A 14,613-nucleotide genomic window follows, 5' to 3' on the forward strand; every position below is an offset into this window, starting at 1 on the left:
ATCCTGTGTGGTAGAAGCGTCGTAGGCTTATGATTTTAATCAACCGGGTTAATTCGCTTTACCCAGCCCATCAGCTCTATTTCCACCACCCCTGGACAGGCTTTGTGGACTCTGGTAGCTGTTCCATAGGGCAGAGCTGAAGCCACTGTAGGATCCAGCTTGTTCTTGGCTCCATTTGTCTATTTTGCACCGTGGATTCTACTTTTTGTATGAGCAAACGGAGCGTCCGAGATTCGCCGCCTCCAGCCTGGGACCACTGTCCCATTTTGTATTTCTTGGATAAAACCCAATAAACCTCGTTTCAATGAGTCTCAGCTCTTAAGTGTGTTTCTGCTGCAGAGCCCCTGAATCCCGAATTTCCTTCCCCCTGTGTTTTTATCAGTGCTCCCCCCTCCAGGAGAGGGGGTTTGGCACCAGCTCAGCTGGTACCTTCAGCCCGTTAAAGGTTGGAAAAGCTTCCAAGACCCAGTCCAACCGATGGCACCACAACATTCCTGCTCTCAGGAGGGTGGGACCAGTCACACCAGGGAATATGTGAAGAGGAAAGAGTCCAAGATTCACCTCAATGCCCATGAATAATCCTGCAAGGAAGTTTTTCCACCCTGCTTGAGGCATCACCTCAGGTAAGGCTGATGTTCAGAGGATAATTAGAGCTTAAAAACATCCTTCATGCTGTGATGTGGATTTAACTGGGAAATCAGACTCAGGGAGCTGAACAGGTTTTGATCAGGCTTGAAAGGAAGAGATTTGCTTACTTTCAAGGCCAGCTGGTGCTGGTGGAGCAGTTGTGTCCCAGGTAAGCTCTGGGTGGAAGCCAGACCTCCCCCTGCTCTGGGGGAATAGCTCACCCCACAAGTGCTCTAGAAACAACTAGGGCAGCTTTTCTAGAAGTGAAGTAGTTGACTAGTAATAATTCCAGGGTACAAACAGGGATTTTTTTTTTTTGTCTTCTCACACTTTATTTAGTTAGCCTGCATTACTCACTAGTTACACACTTCATAACACAGCCCAGGGAACCTCCTGTGTGCCCTTTGTGGACACCAAACCCTCCTCACACTGTTCTTTGGTTAGAAAAAAAAGGCTTTTTAAAAAAATTCACCAACCAAACAGCAAAAAAACCCAGCTTAGCTGCACACTAGAACATGTTACAACAGCTCTGCCACTGCCCAGGGCCCTGCACAGCCCCAGAGCACAAATATGGCTTTATTTTTAATTTTTCAAGTAATTTCTTCTACAGAAGAGCTCAAACTAAACATCCAGCATTGAGCAGGAGACCAGCACAAGCCCCACTCCAGATCTGTGAGAACAGAACCATCAAGGCTTCGTACCATGGAGTAAATCCCAAAGGAGTGCTGACGGAGTTCCCGGGAAAGCTGCATTCCCAGGACCCCAAATCCCTGCAGGAGCAGGTCTGGCTCACACATAGAGCAGCTTTACAAGCAGGAGGAGCACAGGCATGAAGATTTACACACCTCAGATGCAGCTGCTTCAGCTCCAATAAATACCTGCGACCTCCGAGTGGGAAATTTCCCATCCCGAGACAATAAATAAAAAAATATTGCATTTTCTATCGGCCTGTTTGGGAGTCAGTTTGGAATGTTGCTTTCAGTGCTACAAAGGAGAAGGATGGCCCAGGTCAAGCAGTCAGTGCTTCCAACTCTTTGGGTTTCAGCAGCTTCTTGGCAGCAATGATGGTGTTTTTCATCAGCATGGCCACGGTCATGGGCCCCACACCCCCGGGCACTGGGGTGATGTAACTGGCCTTCTTCCTCACCCCTGGGGAGGAAAGGCACAGCTCAGCAGCAAAAGCAACAGCAGCAACAACTCCCAGTCTAAAAGCCCCCAGATTCCTCCAGGGTCATCATTTAGGAACAGGAGTTTCCCCAAGTGGCCTTTTCCCCATTATCCAGCCCCGCTCTTCCCATCCCTGCTGCTCTAAACCAGCCCAGCTGCAAAGCCCAGGCTGGGCAAAAGCTCAAAGGGAGGACTAAAGGATCTAAAGTAAGGTCTAAAAGCTGGTTTCTAGCACAGAAATGTCAAATCCAAGACTAGGTGTGGCCTTGATGTGGGTACTTCATCAGTCTGGACATTCACCCTCTTTTTCTTCCAGGAGGAAATTCCAAGGTTTTCCCCCAGGCTCATCCCAACAGCCCCCGTGGGGCTGCAGCTCCAGGAGGATCAAGGCCAGGGAACACAGGGCAGGAGGTAAGTTCTGCATGGCTTTATTTTAAAAGAGGTTTTGGAATAGAGGCAAAGTGACCCAACAGGGTGAGTCTCCTGTGCAGCTTTCCCATGGCATGTCCTGGGATAACGTGGAACAATATTGGATGAACCAGACACACAAACCAGGACTTGTCCTCCCTCTGCAGCACCCAAGTGCTCCAGAACCCACACCCAGAGCCTTCCCATACCTTCAAAATCCACGTCCCCAACCAGCCTGGGCTTGGCAGTGACAGGATCCTGCACTCTGGTTATTCCCACATCAATCACTGCAGCTCCTTCTTTGATCATGTCAGCTGTGATCAGGTTGGGAATGCCTGGAAAAACACAGAACTACACACTCAGGGGTGTTAAACAGCCCCCCTGCTCCTCCTCACCCACATTCCCAGGATGTTCTGACCCATCTGGGCCTTCCTGCCCCCCAGACCAGCTGCACTCCACAATCTTCAGGGTCTTTTCCAACCTAAATGATCCCAGGAAAGGCAAATCGCCAGGACCACATTTCAGCTACTGATGTGCAGCTCAATCAGATATTTCACTTTCAAACTGAAAGAGGGGGATTTTAGGCTGGATATTGGTAAGAAATTCCTCCCTTTGAGGGTGGGGAGGAGCTGGGCTGGAATTGCCAGGGAAGCTGTGGCTGCCCCTGGATCCCTGGAAGTGTCCAAGGCCAGGTTGGAGCAACCTGGGACAGTGGAAGGTGTCTGGGGGTTGGAACAACATCATCTTTAAGGTCCCTCAACCGTTCCATGATTCCATGTTTCTGTTTGAGATGTTCCCTGGGAACTCAGAGCAAAGAGCTGGAAGCCCAGGAAGCTCTGGGACCTCACACCTTCTCCACATGGAATCCTCAAAGCATGTGAGGTCTGTGGCTGTTTGGTGCAGCTCCAGCAGGTTTTCCAGCTGCACTGGGACAGGAGCCTGGAGCAGTGCCTGATCCCACCCCAGCCCAGCCTGGCAGAGGCTCGGGATTTATCCCAGGGCTGTCCCAGAGGGATAGGGAGGGGTGGGAGCAGCAACCTGGGGCTCAACCTCCCTTTTAGGGTGGGGTGTGTTTGTCTGGTTCAGCCAGATACTGAGGAGAAGAACTGAGAGACACTTAAATATTAACAATTAATGACTCAAACAATCACTTCCAGGGGCAGCAGGTGCTTTGCTGACCCATCACTATTATTAGTTAAGGGAGAAATTTCTTGCCACTGTTGGAATCAATATTCTTCCCCAGTCCCTCACTTTTTCTAACAATTTTCAAGTTTGTCACAAACACCCTTTAGTTCTCCTGTTTAAATTTCACATCACCTCTCTTCTTTGGAGAGGACAGTTCTGCTGAGGGTGAACCTTCTAAATTTCTAAAATGAAATTAATAAAAATTCCAGGCATTTTATAGAAAAATAACTGTGAGGACGTGTTAAAATTGACACTGGGAATTAAAGTGCTGCCCAAGATGTGCAGAGGGGGGTGAACACCAGAGGGTGACCACAACAAATCAACTTTTGATTAGCCACGAGCTGGTTTTTGAGCCAGGTAATGGAAGAGGCTGAGGAGAAGCAGGTCCTGAGGTGGGATGATGATTTTTATCATCCCAATGTCCTCCCTCACACACCTGACCTAGGTGGAAAACCCCCCTGGGGGAGTATCAGGACATTCCCACATAGGGCTGAAGGTTTTCATCCTTCAGATGGGGCAGAACTGGCTCAGCCACACTGTGAGAGGAGCTGTCATGTCTTAGAAGGGCCATAAACCACCAAAGACCCCTAAAGTGCCCCCAGATTCATTTTTGGGGCTTCCACCAGAGTTTGGCACATGACCCATCAGCCAGGGAAAGTACCTGGGCCTTCCCACCTGAACCTGAACCTGGATTATCTCATTAATCATTGTGGTTTTGATGCCTGAAGTGTCCTAAGGCATCATTCTGGGGGCTTCCCCATCCCTGATGGATCAAGACTGACCAACAGACATCAAAATTCCAACACTGGAATCCACAGCTGGTGAGATCTCCCTACTCTGATCTTTTCTTTCTTTTCTGAAGTGTTATATTCATGCTTTTATATTGGTGCATGTCCACAGATAATAAAACAGCTCCATCCCTCCTTTCCATTGCAATCAAATCGATCTAAAATAATTTATATATGTAAACACTGATCAATGAGTGTCCTTTCACTCCAATCCACCCCAAGGGATCCATTAACAATGACCTGAGTTCCCTTCACTCTTAGGGTTGGGTTTTAACAGGAATTCCCTCCCAGCCTTGTTTTCTCTCATCCATGTGACCCTCTCTCTGCTCCTCTCACACCTTCCCAGGTGACTCCATCTCCTTCTGTCCTCACACACCCCCAAACCTCCCACACTGTCTCTTCACACCCAATTCTCACCCCACACTTTCTCTCCTCCCTCCCCACAGGCTCCCACCCACCTTCTGCTGCCAAAAAGACCCTCCAAAGCAGCTCAGCTCCCCTGCCCAGGGGACAGTCTGGAGCAGGGCAGAGCTCTGAGTGGATCCTCATGCTCTGGGGGTGCCTCTGCAGCTGCTCCAGGTAAGAGATCTTATCTTGGCAATTATTTTCTTGGTATTTTTTCTCATCTCACATAAATACAACAGAAGGTACAACAGAGCCTGTTGTTATACAGCTGAATAAGAGCCTTATGGGATGGGTGAACAACTGGCTCATGGGCTGGGCACAAAGTCACAGTGACTGGGGTGGTGTCAGGCTGGCACTGGGGGTGTTCCACAGGGCTCCATCCTGCAGTTCTCTTCAACACCTTCATCAGCTCAAAGGAAAACTGAGGAACTTTGCTGAGGACACCAAACTGGGAGGAGCTGTTGACTCCCTGGAGGGCAGAGAGGCCTCAGCAGAGCAGAGATGGACAATCCCCAACTGTGGGAAGTGGAACAAGGGCAAGGGCCAGATTGTGTCCCTGGGCCAGGGCAGCCCTGGCTGTGTGTGTGGGCTGGGGATGAGAGGCTGGAGAGCAGCTGCAGGAAGGGCCCTGGGGGTCCTGGTCCATGGCCAGTTGTTCCTGAGCCAGCAGTGCCCTGGCAGCCAGGAGGGCCAACGTGTCCTGGGGGCATCAGGGAGGGGATTGTCCTGCTCTGCTCTGCCCTGGGGCGGCCTCACCCCAACATTGGGGCAGTTTGGGGGACACAATATAACAAAACCATTGGAGAGTGTCCAAAGGAGGCAACGAGGATGGTCTGGAGGGGCCTTATGAGGAGCAGCTGAGGGCACTTGGTTTGTTCAGCTGGAGAAGAAGAGACTGAAGTCAGACCTCATTGGGGTCTTCAACATCCTCCTGAGGGGCAGCTCTGATCTCTGCTCTCTGTGAGCAGGGACAGGACCCTGGAACAGCTGGAGCTGTGTCAGGGCAGGCTCAGGTTGGATCTCAGCAAAAGGTTCTTCCCCCAGAGGGTGATTGGGCACTGCCCAGGCTCCCCAGGGTTTGGTCACGGCCCCAAGGCTGCCAGAGCTCCAGGGTTGTTCAGACAGTGCTCTCAGGGACAGGGTGGGATTGTTGGGGTGTCTGTGCAGGCCCAGGAGCTGCACTTGATGGGTCCCTTCCAACTCATTATAGTCTCTGATTCCATGTTACTCTTTAGGATCTGATCAGGTGTCATGGGCAGGCCAAGCTCCTCTTGCCAGGTGTTATTTTCCATTTCAAAGGCAAAGCCACAAACAGCTCTGCCAGGAACACCAAACATGCTGCTCCTTGGCTCCAGCATAGGGTGAACTGGCTCCAGCAGCCCTGGGAACACCAGACTCTCCCACGCTGCCAGAGAGGCTCCAGAACATTCCATGCCAAGGATCCCCACCAGGAACACCTGGAGCACCCTCTGTGCCCCTCAGCTGTGCCATCAGCCAGGCCCTACCTGCTGCTGCCACCACGATGTCCGCACGGATCATGTGCTGCTTCAGCTGCTCCTTGGGGGTGTAGCGGTGGGAGATCGTGACGGTGGCATCACCTGGGAGAGAGATTCCATGGAGCTGTAATTCCCAAACCCAGCCAGTGCTCTGCATCTTCCCCTTCAAGAACACCCCTGTGTTTAGCAGGGCCTGCTGACAAACCCCAGGGAACAGCCTGTGGAGTCAGAGGGAAGGACTTGGGACGGAAGGGGACAAGGACTTGATGAAGGAGGCTCCAAAATGTTACAAGGAGGCTCAGGGAAGACCTTATTGGCCTCTACAACTCCCTGACAGGAGGCTGGAGCCAGTTGGGGGTTGGGCTCTGCTCCCAGGGAACAAGGGACAGGACGAGAGGAAACAGGAAGGGGAAGTTTAGGTTGGATATTGGGGAAATTCCTTCAAGAAAAGGGTTGTTAAACATTGGAACAGGCTGCCCAGGGAAATGGTGGAGTCACCATCCCTGGAAGTGTTCCAAAAACATGTGGATGTGGCACTTGAGGACATAGTTTAGTGGTGAACATGGTGCTGGTTGATGGTTGGGCTTGATGACTCTTAAGGTCTTTTCCAACCTTAACAGTTTTAAGACCATGTGCAGAATTAACTCCCCAGCCTTGGCCAGATTCCTGAGGAACCCCTGAGATGGCCCTAGGAGCCTGAGGAGGGCAGGGGGACAGGTTCCCTACCTCCAGGCCGCTCGTGTTTGCCGTCAGTGTGGAGCAGCATCGCGATGGGCATCCCCACGTTCTTCGACCTCCCGGCCACCACCACGTTCTTGCCCAGCGTTGGGATCCCTGCAGAGGGCAAGATCAGAGAATCATGGAGCATCCTGAGTTGGAAGGGACCCATCAGGATCACCAAGGGCAGCTCCTGGCCCTGCAGACACCCCAACAATCCCACCCTGTCCCTGAAAGCGTTGTCTGAACAACCCTGGAGCTCTGGCAGCCTTGGGGCTGTGCCCACTGCCCTGGGGAGCCTGGGCAGTGCCCAATCACCCTCTGGGGGAAGAACCTTGTCCTGAGATCCAGCCTAACCCTGCCCTGACACAGCTCCAGCCATTCCCTGGCTGCTGTCCCTGGTCCCCCCAGAGCAGAGCTCAGTCCCTGCCCCTCCTCTGCCCCTGCCCAGGCAGCTGGAACTGCACTGAGGTCTCCCCTCAGTCTCCTCTTCTCCAGCTGAACACACCAAGTGCCCTCAGTGTCCTCACACAGCTTCAAATCAAGGCCCCTCCCCATCCTCATTGCCTCCTTTGGACACTCTCCAATGGTTTTGTTATATTGTGTCCCCCCCAAACTGCCCCAATGTTGAGGCCATGCTGGGCCTGCTGCCCCCAGGACACGTTGGCCCTCCTGGCTGCCAGGGCACTGCTGGCTCAGGAACAACTGGCCATGGACCAGGACCCCCAGGGCCCTTCCTGCAGCTGCTCTCCAGCCTCTCATCCCCAGCCCACACACACAGCCAGGGCTGCCCTGGCCCAGGGACACAATCTGGCCCTTGCCCTTGTTCCACTTCCCACAGTTGGGGATTGTCCATCTCTGCTCTGCTGAGGCCTCTCTGCCCTCCAGGGAGTCAACAGCTCCTCCCAGTTTGGTGTCCTCAGCAAAGTTCCTCAGTTTTCCTTTGAGCTGATGAAGGTGTTGAAGAGAACTGCAGGATGGAGCCCTGGGGAACACCCCCAGTGCCAGCCTGACACCACCCCAGTCACTGTGACTTTGTGCCCAGCCCATGAGCCAGTTGTTCACCCATCCCATAACAACACAGTTGTCCAGCTGGGAATCTTAAACCAGACATCAGCTGGAATTTTGCTGGACAGCAGCTCCATCCTGCAGGAGCAGCAGCTCTTCCCAGTTCTCCTGATGATCTTCCCAGCTCTCTTGATGATCTTACCAGTTCTCTTGATGATCTCCCAGACACCCCAGGGGGTGGCAGGTAGCATGGAGTCCTGGTCCAGGCACAGGCGGCCCACGTTGATGACATGGAAGCCGTCGACGTCCTTGTCGGGGCTGACGGCGTTGCAGACCCTGCGCTCGTCGATGTGTCCTGGGGGAGAGAGGGGGCTCAGCCTGCCCCTGTGCTGGGCACTCAGCACGCCCTGGGCTCCACCTCTGACTCTGAGCCCCGAGCCAGACTTGGTTCTGAGCCCCAGCCCCGAGCCAGACTTGGTTCTGAGCCCCAGCCCCGAGCCAGACTTGGTTCTGAGCCCCAGCCCCGAGCCAGACTTGGTTCTGAGCCCCAGCCCTGAGCCAGACTTGGTTCTGAGCCCCAGCCCTGAGCCAGACTTGGTTCTGAGCCCCAGCCCTGAGCCAGACTTGGTTCTGACCCTGAGTTAGTTCTGAGCCCCAGCCCTGCGCTCAAGCTCTGACCCCGAAGCACCCCAAAACGTGGAGGCTTGAGGCTCCTCAGCACTTCCAGCTCACAGCTCCCAGCAGAGAGGGACTGACAGCACTTTGGAATTACAGCCTTGCTCATGCTGAGGGTATTTTTAGGCAGCCTCAAGGCCACAACTGAGTTCAAGTTGATACTGGAAGTTGATACTCCCAGCACAGGAATAGATCCTGTGACCCCCAGAAACCAAACTCCTGCAGGCAGATGGTGCTGAGGAGTTGCAGGGACATCTTTAAACTCCACCAGGGCAGGATCCCACCTCTCGGGGCACAGGATTGTCCTCCCAGCTCATGGAAACCCTTAAAAACTTCAGGTAGGACAGAAAGAGGTGGAAGTTCAGCTCCTCACCAGGCAGAGGGAGCTGCACCAACAGCCCATCCACGTTTGCATCGTTGTTGAGTTTGCTGATCAAATCCAGCAGCTCCTCCTCAGTGATGGAAGCTGGTCTGAGGATGGTCTCACTGCTGATCCCTGGAAATCATCCCAAACACCTCATTAGTGAGCCCAGGCTCTGCACAAGGCAGCAACATTCCTAATCTTTGTGGATTTAAGCCCCCCTGTTTCATTGCTCTACCAGATCCCAGGAGTGCACACCAAGGACTGGATGGATTAGGCAATAAGGAGCAGCTTCCAGGCTGGAGAGACCTTCCCAAGCCTTCCCAGGACAATTATATGGGATTAATGACCTGGGATAGAGTGTTTGAGTTTCTCACAGTGCAGGGAGGGATTAGAGAAACCCAGCCAAGGATGAAAATAAAACTACACATCCTGTGAGCCCTCTGGGCACAGGAGGAAAGGGATGGCAGCTTAAAAAATCTCAGCTCCAAAAACCTCCAATCCAAAAAAATCTCTCAGCAGTGCAGAACCCAAGTTAAAATAACACCATTTCTTGCCCCCAACCCTGAGCAGGACCTTGGATTGCAAGATGGGAAGAAGTCAGAGCAGTGAGGCTGAACAGTGACTGCTGAGGTGAGGAAGGGAGGCCAAAAAGCCCTTCCTGTGCTTTTTATGCCTCTGGGAAGGCTGAAAATCCCAAGCACAGAGCTTGATGTTGTCCTGAAGGACCCCAATGGCACATGGGCAATGTTTACCAACCCCACCCCAGGACAACAAGAACCCAAATTCCAGGTGAAGGTGGACAGAGGTGAAAAGCTGCCAGATGGATTCAGCCCGAAAAGCTTCCCCCGGCCTCCAGCCCGGAGGATTCCCACCCAAACCCCGCTGTTCTGGGCAGGGGGCCCCAGCCATACCCACGTCAGCCGCTGCCTTGGTCTTGTTGAGGACGTAGGAGTGACTGGCTGGGTTCTCCCCGACCAGGACCACGCTCAGGTGGGGCCTCTTGTTCCCCGCTGCCACCCACTGCTCCACCTCGTGCCGGGCTTCCTGCCGGATCTGCCGGGCCAGCTTCCTCCCCGAGATCACCACGGCATCAGCTCTGCAACAGGGCAAGTGCCACCACACCATCAGCACCCTCAGGACCATCAACTCCCAGCTTTGGAACAGGAAAACCAGGAGCCAACCACAGCCAGGGGAGAAAAGGCTCTTTCTGAGCTTCCCATTCCATTAAAAATGCAGCAAACTCTTGTCTCCAAAGCCTCTTCCTGCTCAGAGACCCCAGGGAGCGGGGTTGAGGGGAGCCAGGGACCAAGAGAGCAACAAGTGTCACCATCAGCATCCTCAGGACCATCAACTCCCAGCTTTGTACAACATGGAACAGGAAAACCAGGAGCCAACCACAGCCAGGGGAGAAAAGGCTCTTTCCCTTGAGCTCTGTACAAGCTTTTTGCACCTTGATGTTAAATCTTGTTAAGCAGCACATTGCAGGCTCATTTACAGCTTTGCTGGGACCAAGCAAGAGAAACACAGAATATCCTGAGCTGGAAGGAACTCCTTAGGATCACTGATCCAGCTCCTGGCCCTGCACAGCCCCAACAACCCCACCCTGTGCAGAGAGCAATATCCAAATGCTCCTTGAACTTTGCTTTTCGTGTTATTTTTTTATCTGCAGAAACTCCAACTCCTGAAATGACTTCTCAGCCTTTCCCAGCCCTCCCACACCCCTGGATCTCTGCCCATCCTCCCTCCCCAGCACCAACCAGGGGCCAGACCTGCCCTGTGCCAGCAGAGCTCCCTGTGCTCCCCAGTTTTAACAGCTTTGCTGAGCTCCCAATCCCATTAAAACTGCAGGAAACTCCTGTCTCCAAGGCCTCTTCCTGCTCAGGGACCCCAGGGAGCAGGATCCACCAGGAGCTGAATCCATGATCCTTGTGGGTCCCTTCCAGCTCAGGATATTCCATGATTTAAGTCTTTCTGCAAGGCCTCCTGACCAGCACCTCCCTTGCCCAATTTCCCTGCCCTCAGCTCCAGAACAGGCACAGTTGCTCCTCAGCATTCCTGGCATTGCTGGTGCCTTCCCAAATTGCAGGAACCAGCCGATTCCTGAAGCAATTTCCAGACAATCTCCATCACAACCCACTCCACTTTCCCCAGGAACCCAAGAGACAGCTGACCCACAAAGCCCAGCAGCACCAAGAGCACTTTCCCACCCTCCCTGCACCTCAGCATCCACCAGAAAAAGCTGAATTGCTGCAGTTTCTCCTCAAAAATCCATCGGCTGCCTCACGGATGGATCTTCTCCTACCAGGATCCTGGACTGAGTCCAACAGTGCTGTTTTCTGACCTTTTCCAGGTACAATCTTTGAACTCTGGGAGTAGCTGGAACCAGGGAAAACCACTCCCATAACTGCTCCAGACACACAGGAGCCTTCTCAGGTAGGAGAAGCCTTTTCCCTAAATCCTTATTTGGAGATGCAGAGGAGCTTTTGTGCTTTAATCCCTGCCTTACTCAAACATGCAGTTTTCCCCATTTACTGGGAATTAAATGTTACTTCATCCCTACCTGCAACCACCCCAGTCAAACCCATTTACCAAATAGTCCCAGCCCACTGGGTCTCTAATTCTTGTTCCAGCTTCAGAGCTAAACCTGTGCCAAACTACCAGGTGCTGATTTGGATGTAAAAGGAATTATGACAAGTGCCTGGCAAGCCAGAGAATGGAAAATTCCTTAAATCAGAGGCAAAACCTACCTGGATCTTCCCCGAGATTGGGGTGCTCTGGGCTCTCAGGGAGAGGGAGAAGCACCAGCCCCCGGGGGAGCTACAGGGGGACAAAGAGGGAGCTCAGAGCCCTGTTTGGAGCAGGGTGGGCTGGTCGGGGGTCTCTGTCCCTCTCACCCCGGGGGATCTCAGGGGGTCTCCGTTTCCCTCACACCGTTTAAATTCAGGTCCAATACCCAGGGAATGCTTGGGGGGGAGCTCTGTCTATCTTAACCCGTGGGATCTCCAGGGGAGTCTCTGCTTCTCTCGCCCCAGGGAATGCTCAGGAATGTCCTTCTCTCAGGGGATGCCCGAGGAGGATCTCCACCCCTCTCACCCTGGGGAGGGGTCTCCGTCCCTCTTACAGCGTTTAAATCCAGGGCCAGCGCCCGGGGGATGCTCGGGGGTCTCTGTCCCTCCGCCCTGGGGGATGGCTGGGAGGTCTCAGTCGCTCCCAGGAGATGCACGGGGTGGTCTCTGTCCCTGTCGTCCCGGGGGTCTCCATCCCCCGCCCCCCGGGGGACACCCGTGCCCGGCCCCGCACCCCCACGCAAGGCGGGCGCGGGATTTCATCAGCCTGCACCGCCCGGCGGGGCCGCTGGGGGGAGGATCTGCCCCTCTCCCCGGGCACCACCACGGGGCGAGACCGGTAACCGCGACCCCGGTAACCGCGACCCCCGGCGCGGGTTCCATCGCCCCGGCCCCTCCTCAGCCCGCACCGGGCGGGCCGCGCTCCCGCCACCTCTGTCCCCGCTCCCGCCCGGCCACCCCCAGTCCTCCCCGCGGGGTACCTGGGCGCGCTGAGGTGCAGGCGGCGGTCGCGGGGTCTGAGAGCGGCGCGGCCGAGGGCGCGGAGCGGGCAGAGCGCGGTTGCCATGGCAGCAGGAACAGCCACAAACACACCGAAGCGGCACCACCTCAGTATATGAGCGGCGCGTGCCACCCGCCCCCTTATATAGGCGGGTAAGACCCGCCCCCCTAGCGCGCGCGCCGGCGGGAGCCAATGGGGCGTTGAACGGGTGGGGACGGAGCGGGAGCTGCGCGCTGCGATTGGATGGAAGGGAGAAGGGGAGGGCGGTGTGATTGGTGGGGAAGCGCGCGGGTTCCCGCCCTAAATAGGGCAAGGAGACGTTGATTGGCTGAGCCCGCGGGGTGCAACACGGGCGGGGGGGGCGTAAGAGGAGGGCAGGGGCGGGGGCGTGGCTTGTGTGTGAGGGGCGGGGCCAGGGGGGGGGAAGGGGGTGAAAGTGGGATTTTGGGGATAGGGCTGGAATTGGAATTGGGGCTAAATGTACGATTAGGTTTAGGGCTGGGGTTGGGATCGGGGCTAGAAGGGGGTTGGGATTGGGGTTAGAGCTGGAATTGGGTCTGGGATTGGAGATAGGGCTAAATCTGGGACTGGGGTTAGGACTGGAACTGGGGTCAAGGCTAAATGTGGGATTAGGATGAGGGGTGGGGTTGGGATCAGGGCTGGAACTGGGGCTGGAGTTGGAGTTAAGAACAAATGTGGAATTTGGTTTAGGGCTGGGGTTGGGCTTAGAGCTGGGACTGAGGTCAAGGCTAAATATGAGATTAGGGTTAGAGGTGTGGTTGGGATGGGAGCAGGAGCTCGGCTTGAGCCTGGGATCAGATTAAATATAGGACTAAGTGTGTCCAAACCTGGACTGAGACTAAGATCAGGGTTAGGATTAGGGTTGGATTTGGGACTAAGTGCTCCCAGTTCTGAGTGTCTCCGGCTCCAGGTGTTCCCAGTTCCAAGCAATGAGGCCGGAGCAGAGAGATTTCTCTGAACAATTTTTCTTGGCCTTGCCTGCCACGACTTTAGAAGAGACAAGCAGTGTAATGTTTACACTTATAAGCTGTGTGAAAATATGCAGTGTTTATACTTGTTAGCCTTGTGTCTATAATTATAAGGTTTGAGAACATAGCATGTTTACAGTAAGAAAGCCTTGAGAAAGTGGAGATAATGAAACACCTGCAGATCTCGGAAAAACCCTAAAGGTGGATCAATAGAAGGAGCTTTGCATGCCAAGTGTGATCTTAGGCCTCGTGGACACAGCACCAGGTCCAATAAACTGAGAGCAGGAGACACGTGCACAGACTGAGCTGCCCAATGGCCCTGTTGTGAGCACGTACCCGGAACAAACCAAACTGTACAAAAGTCAACTGATATAAATAATAAATTGGACATGGCTCTGATCACATCGATCGTCTGCCTTGTCTCTGCTCCTGCCATCAACAAGGCAACCCGAGGAGAGCGCAGTGGGAAGCTGGATCTCACCCTGGAGCAGGTGCAGGGCAGCCTCCAGCAATGGAGAGAGGAGTTTATTCTTCTTATCATCATCATCATAACACTCCCCCTTTGGAATGCTCCCCTGTTCTGGCTGTGCTCTCCACAGGCGGAAAAATTAAATGTTTTTGTGCAAAACGTGGTATCAGATCATGAGGGGATGGATGTGGATGATGCTTGTTGGTATGGAATGGATTGGATTGGGAGGGATTTTAAGGATCATCCCATTCCACCCCTGCCATGGGCAGAGACACCTTCCACTAGCCCAGGTTGCTCCAGCCTGGCCTTGGACACTTCCAGGGATGGGGCAGCCACAGCTTCTCTGGGAATCCCATCCCAGCCACTCCCCACCCTCCCAGGGAAGAATCCCTTCCCAAAATCCCATCTCCCCCCACTCCCTGGCATTTAAATCCATTACAGTGACAGGTTAAACCCAAGTCTTTCAGCTGCCTCTGGGCTGGGGCTGAGGAGGGTCTGAGACCCCCAGTGCTGCTGGTGGGATGGAGCTGGAGCTGCCAGAGATGGGCAAGAACATGGGATGGGTTGGGTGGGAAGGGACCTTGGAGATCACCCAGTGCCACTTCCTGCCATGGGCAGGGACACCTTCCACTAGCCCAGGTTGCTCCAACCTGACCTTGGACACTTCCAGGGATCCAGGGGCAGCCACAGCTTCTCTGGGAATTCCAGCCCAGCCCCTCCCCACCCTCACAGCCAACAATTCCTTCCC

General features: G+C 54.2%; 1 protein-coding gene across 1 annotated transcript; it reads right to left on the reverse strand.

The window, feature by feature from the left end:
• Positions 1 to 976: 976 nt before the first annotated feature.
• MTHFD2 (methylenetetrahydrofolate dehydrogenase (NADP+ dependent) 2, methenyltetrahydrofolate cyclohydrolase) lies at positions 977 to 12,516 on the reverse strand. The gene is made up of 8 exons (XM_051811908.1): positions 12,388 to 12,516; positions 9,752 to 9,936; positions 8,850 to 8,972; positions 8,004 to 8,156; positions 6,803 to 6,910; positions 6,086 to 6,178; positions 2,412 to 2,537; positions 977 to 1,776 (listed from the first exon to the last, which is right to left on the reverse strand). The coding sequence occupies exons 1-8, from the start codon at positions 12,471 to 12,473 to the stop codon at positions 1,637 to 1,639; spliced, it is 1,014 nt and encodes a 337-aa protein (XP_051667868.1). The 5' UTR covers positions 12,474 to 12,516; the 3' UTR covers positions 977 to 1,636.
• Between the last annotated feature and the right edge of the window lie 2,097 nt (positions 12,517 to 14,613).

This window comes from Manacus candei, unplaced genomic scaffold, assembly GCF_025592945.1.
Source record: "Manacus candei isolate 608988 ecotype Guabito, Panama unplaced genomic scaffold, ASM2559294v1 h1tg000084l, whole genome shotgun sequence".
Classification (NCBI taxonomy): Eukaryota; Metazoa; Chordata; class Aves; order Passeriformes; family Pipridae; genus Manacus; species Manacus candei.

Coding starts and splice junctions, on each gene's coding strand:
- MTHFD2 (XM_051811908.1), bottom strand. CDS start 12,473: ATGGCAACCGCGCTCTGCCCGCTCCGCGCCCTCGGCCGCGCCGCTCTC. Junction 8,157..8,849: donor GGTGCAGCTCCCTCTGCCTG/GTGAGGAGCTGA, acceptor TCTCTCCCCCAG/GACACATCGACGAGCGCAGG. Junction 6,911..8,003: donor GGAGATCATCAAGAGAACTG/GTAAGATCATCA, acceptor TGCCCTCTGCAG/GGATCCCAACGCTGGGCAAG.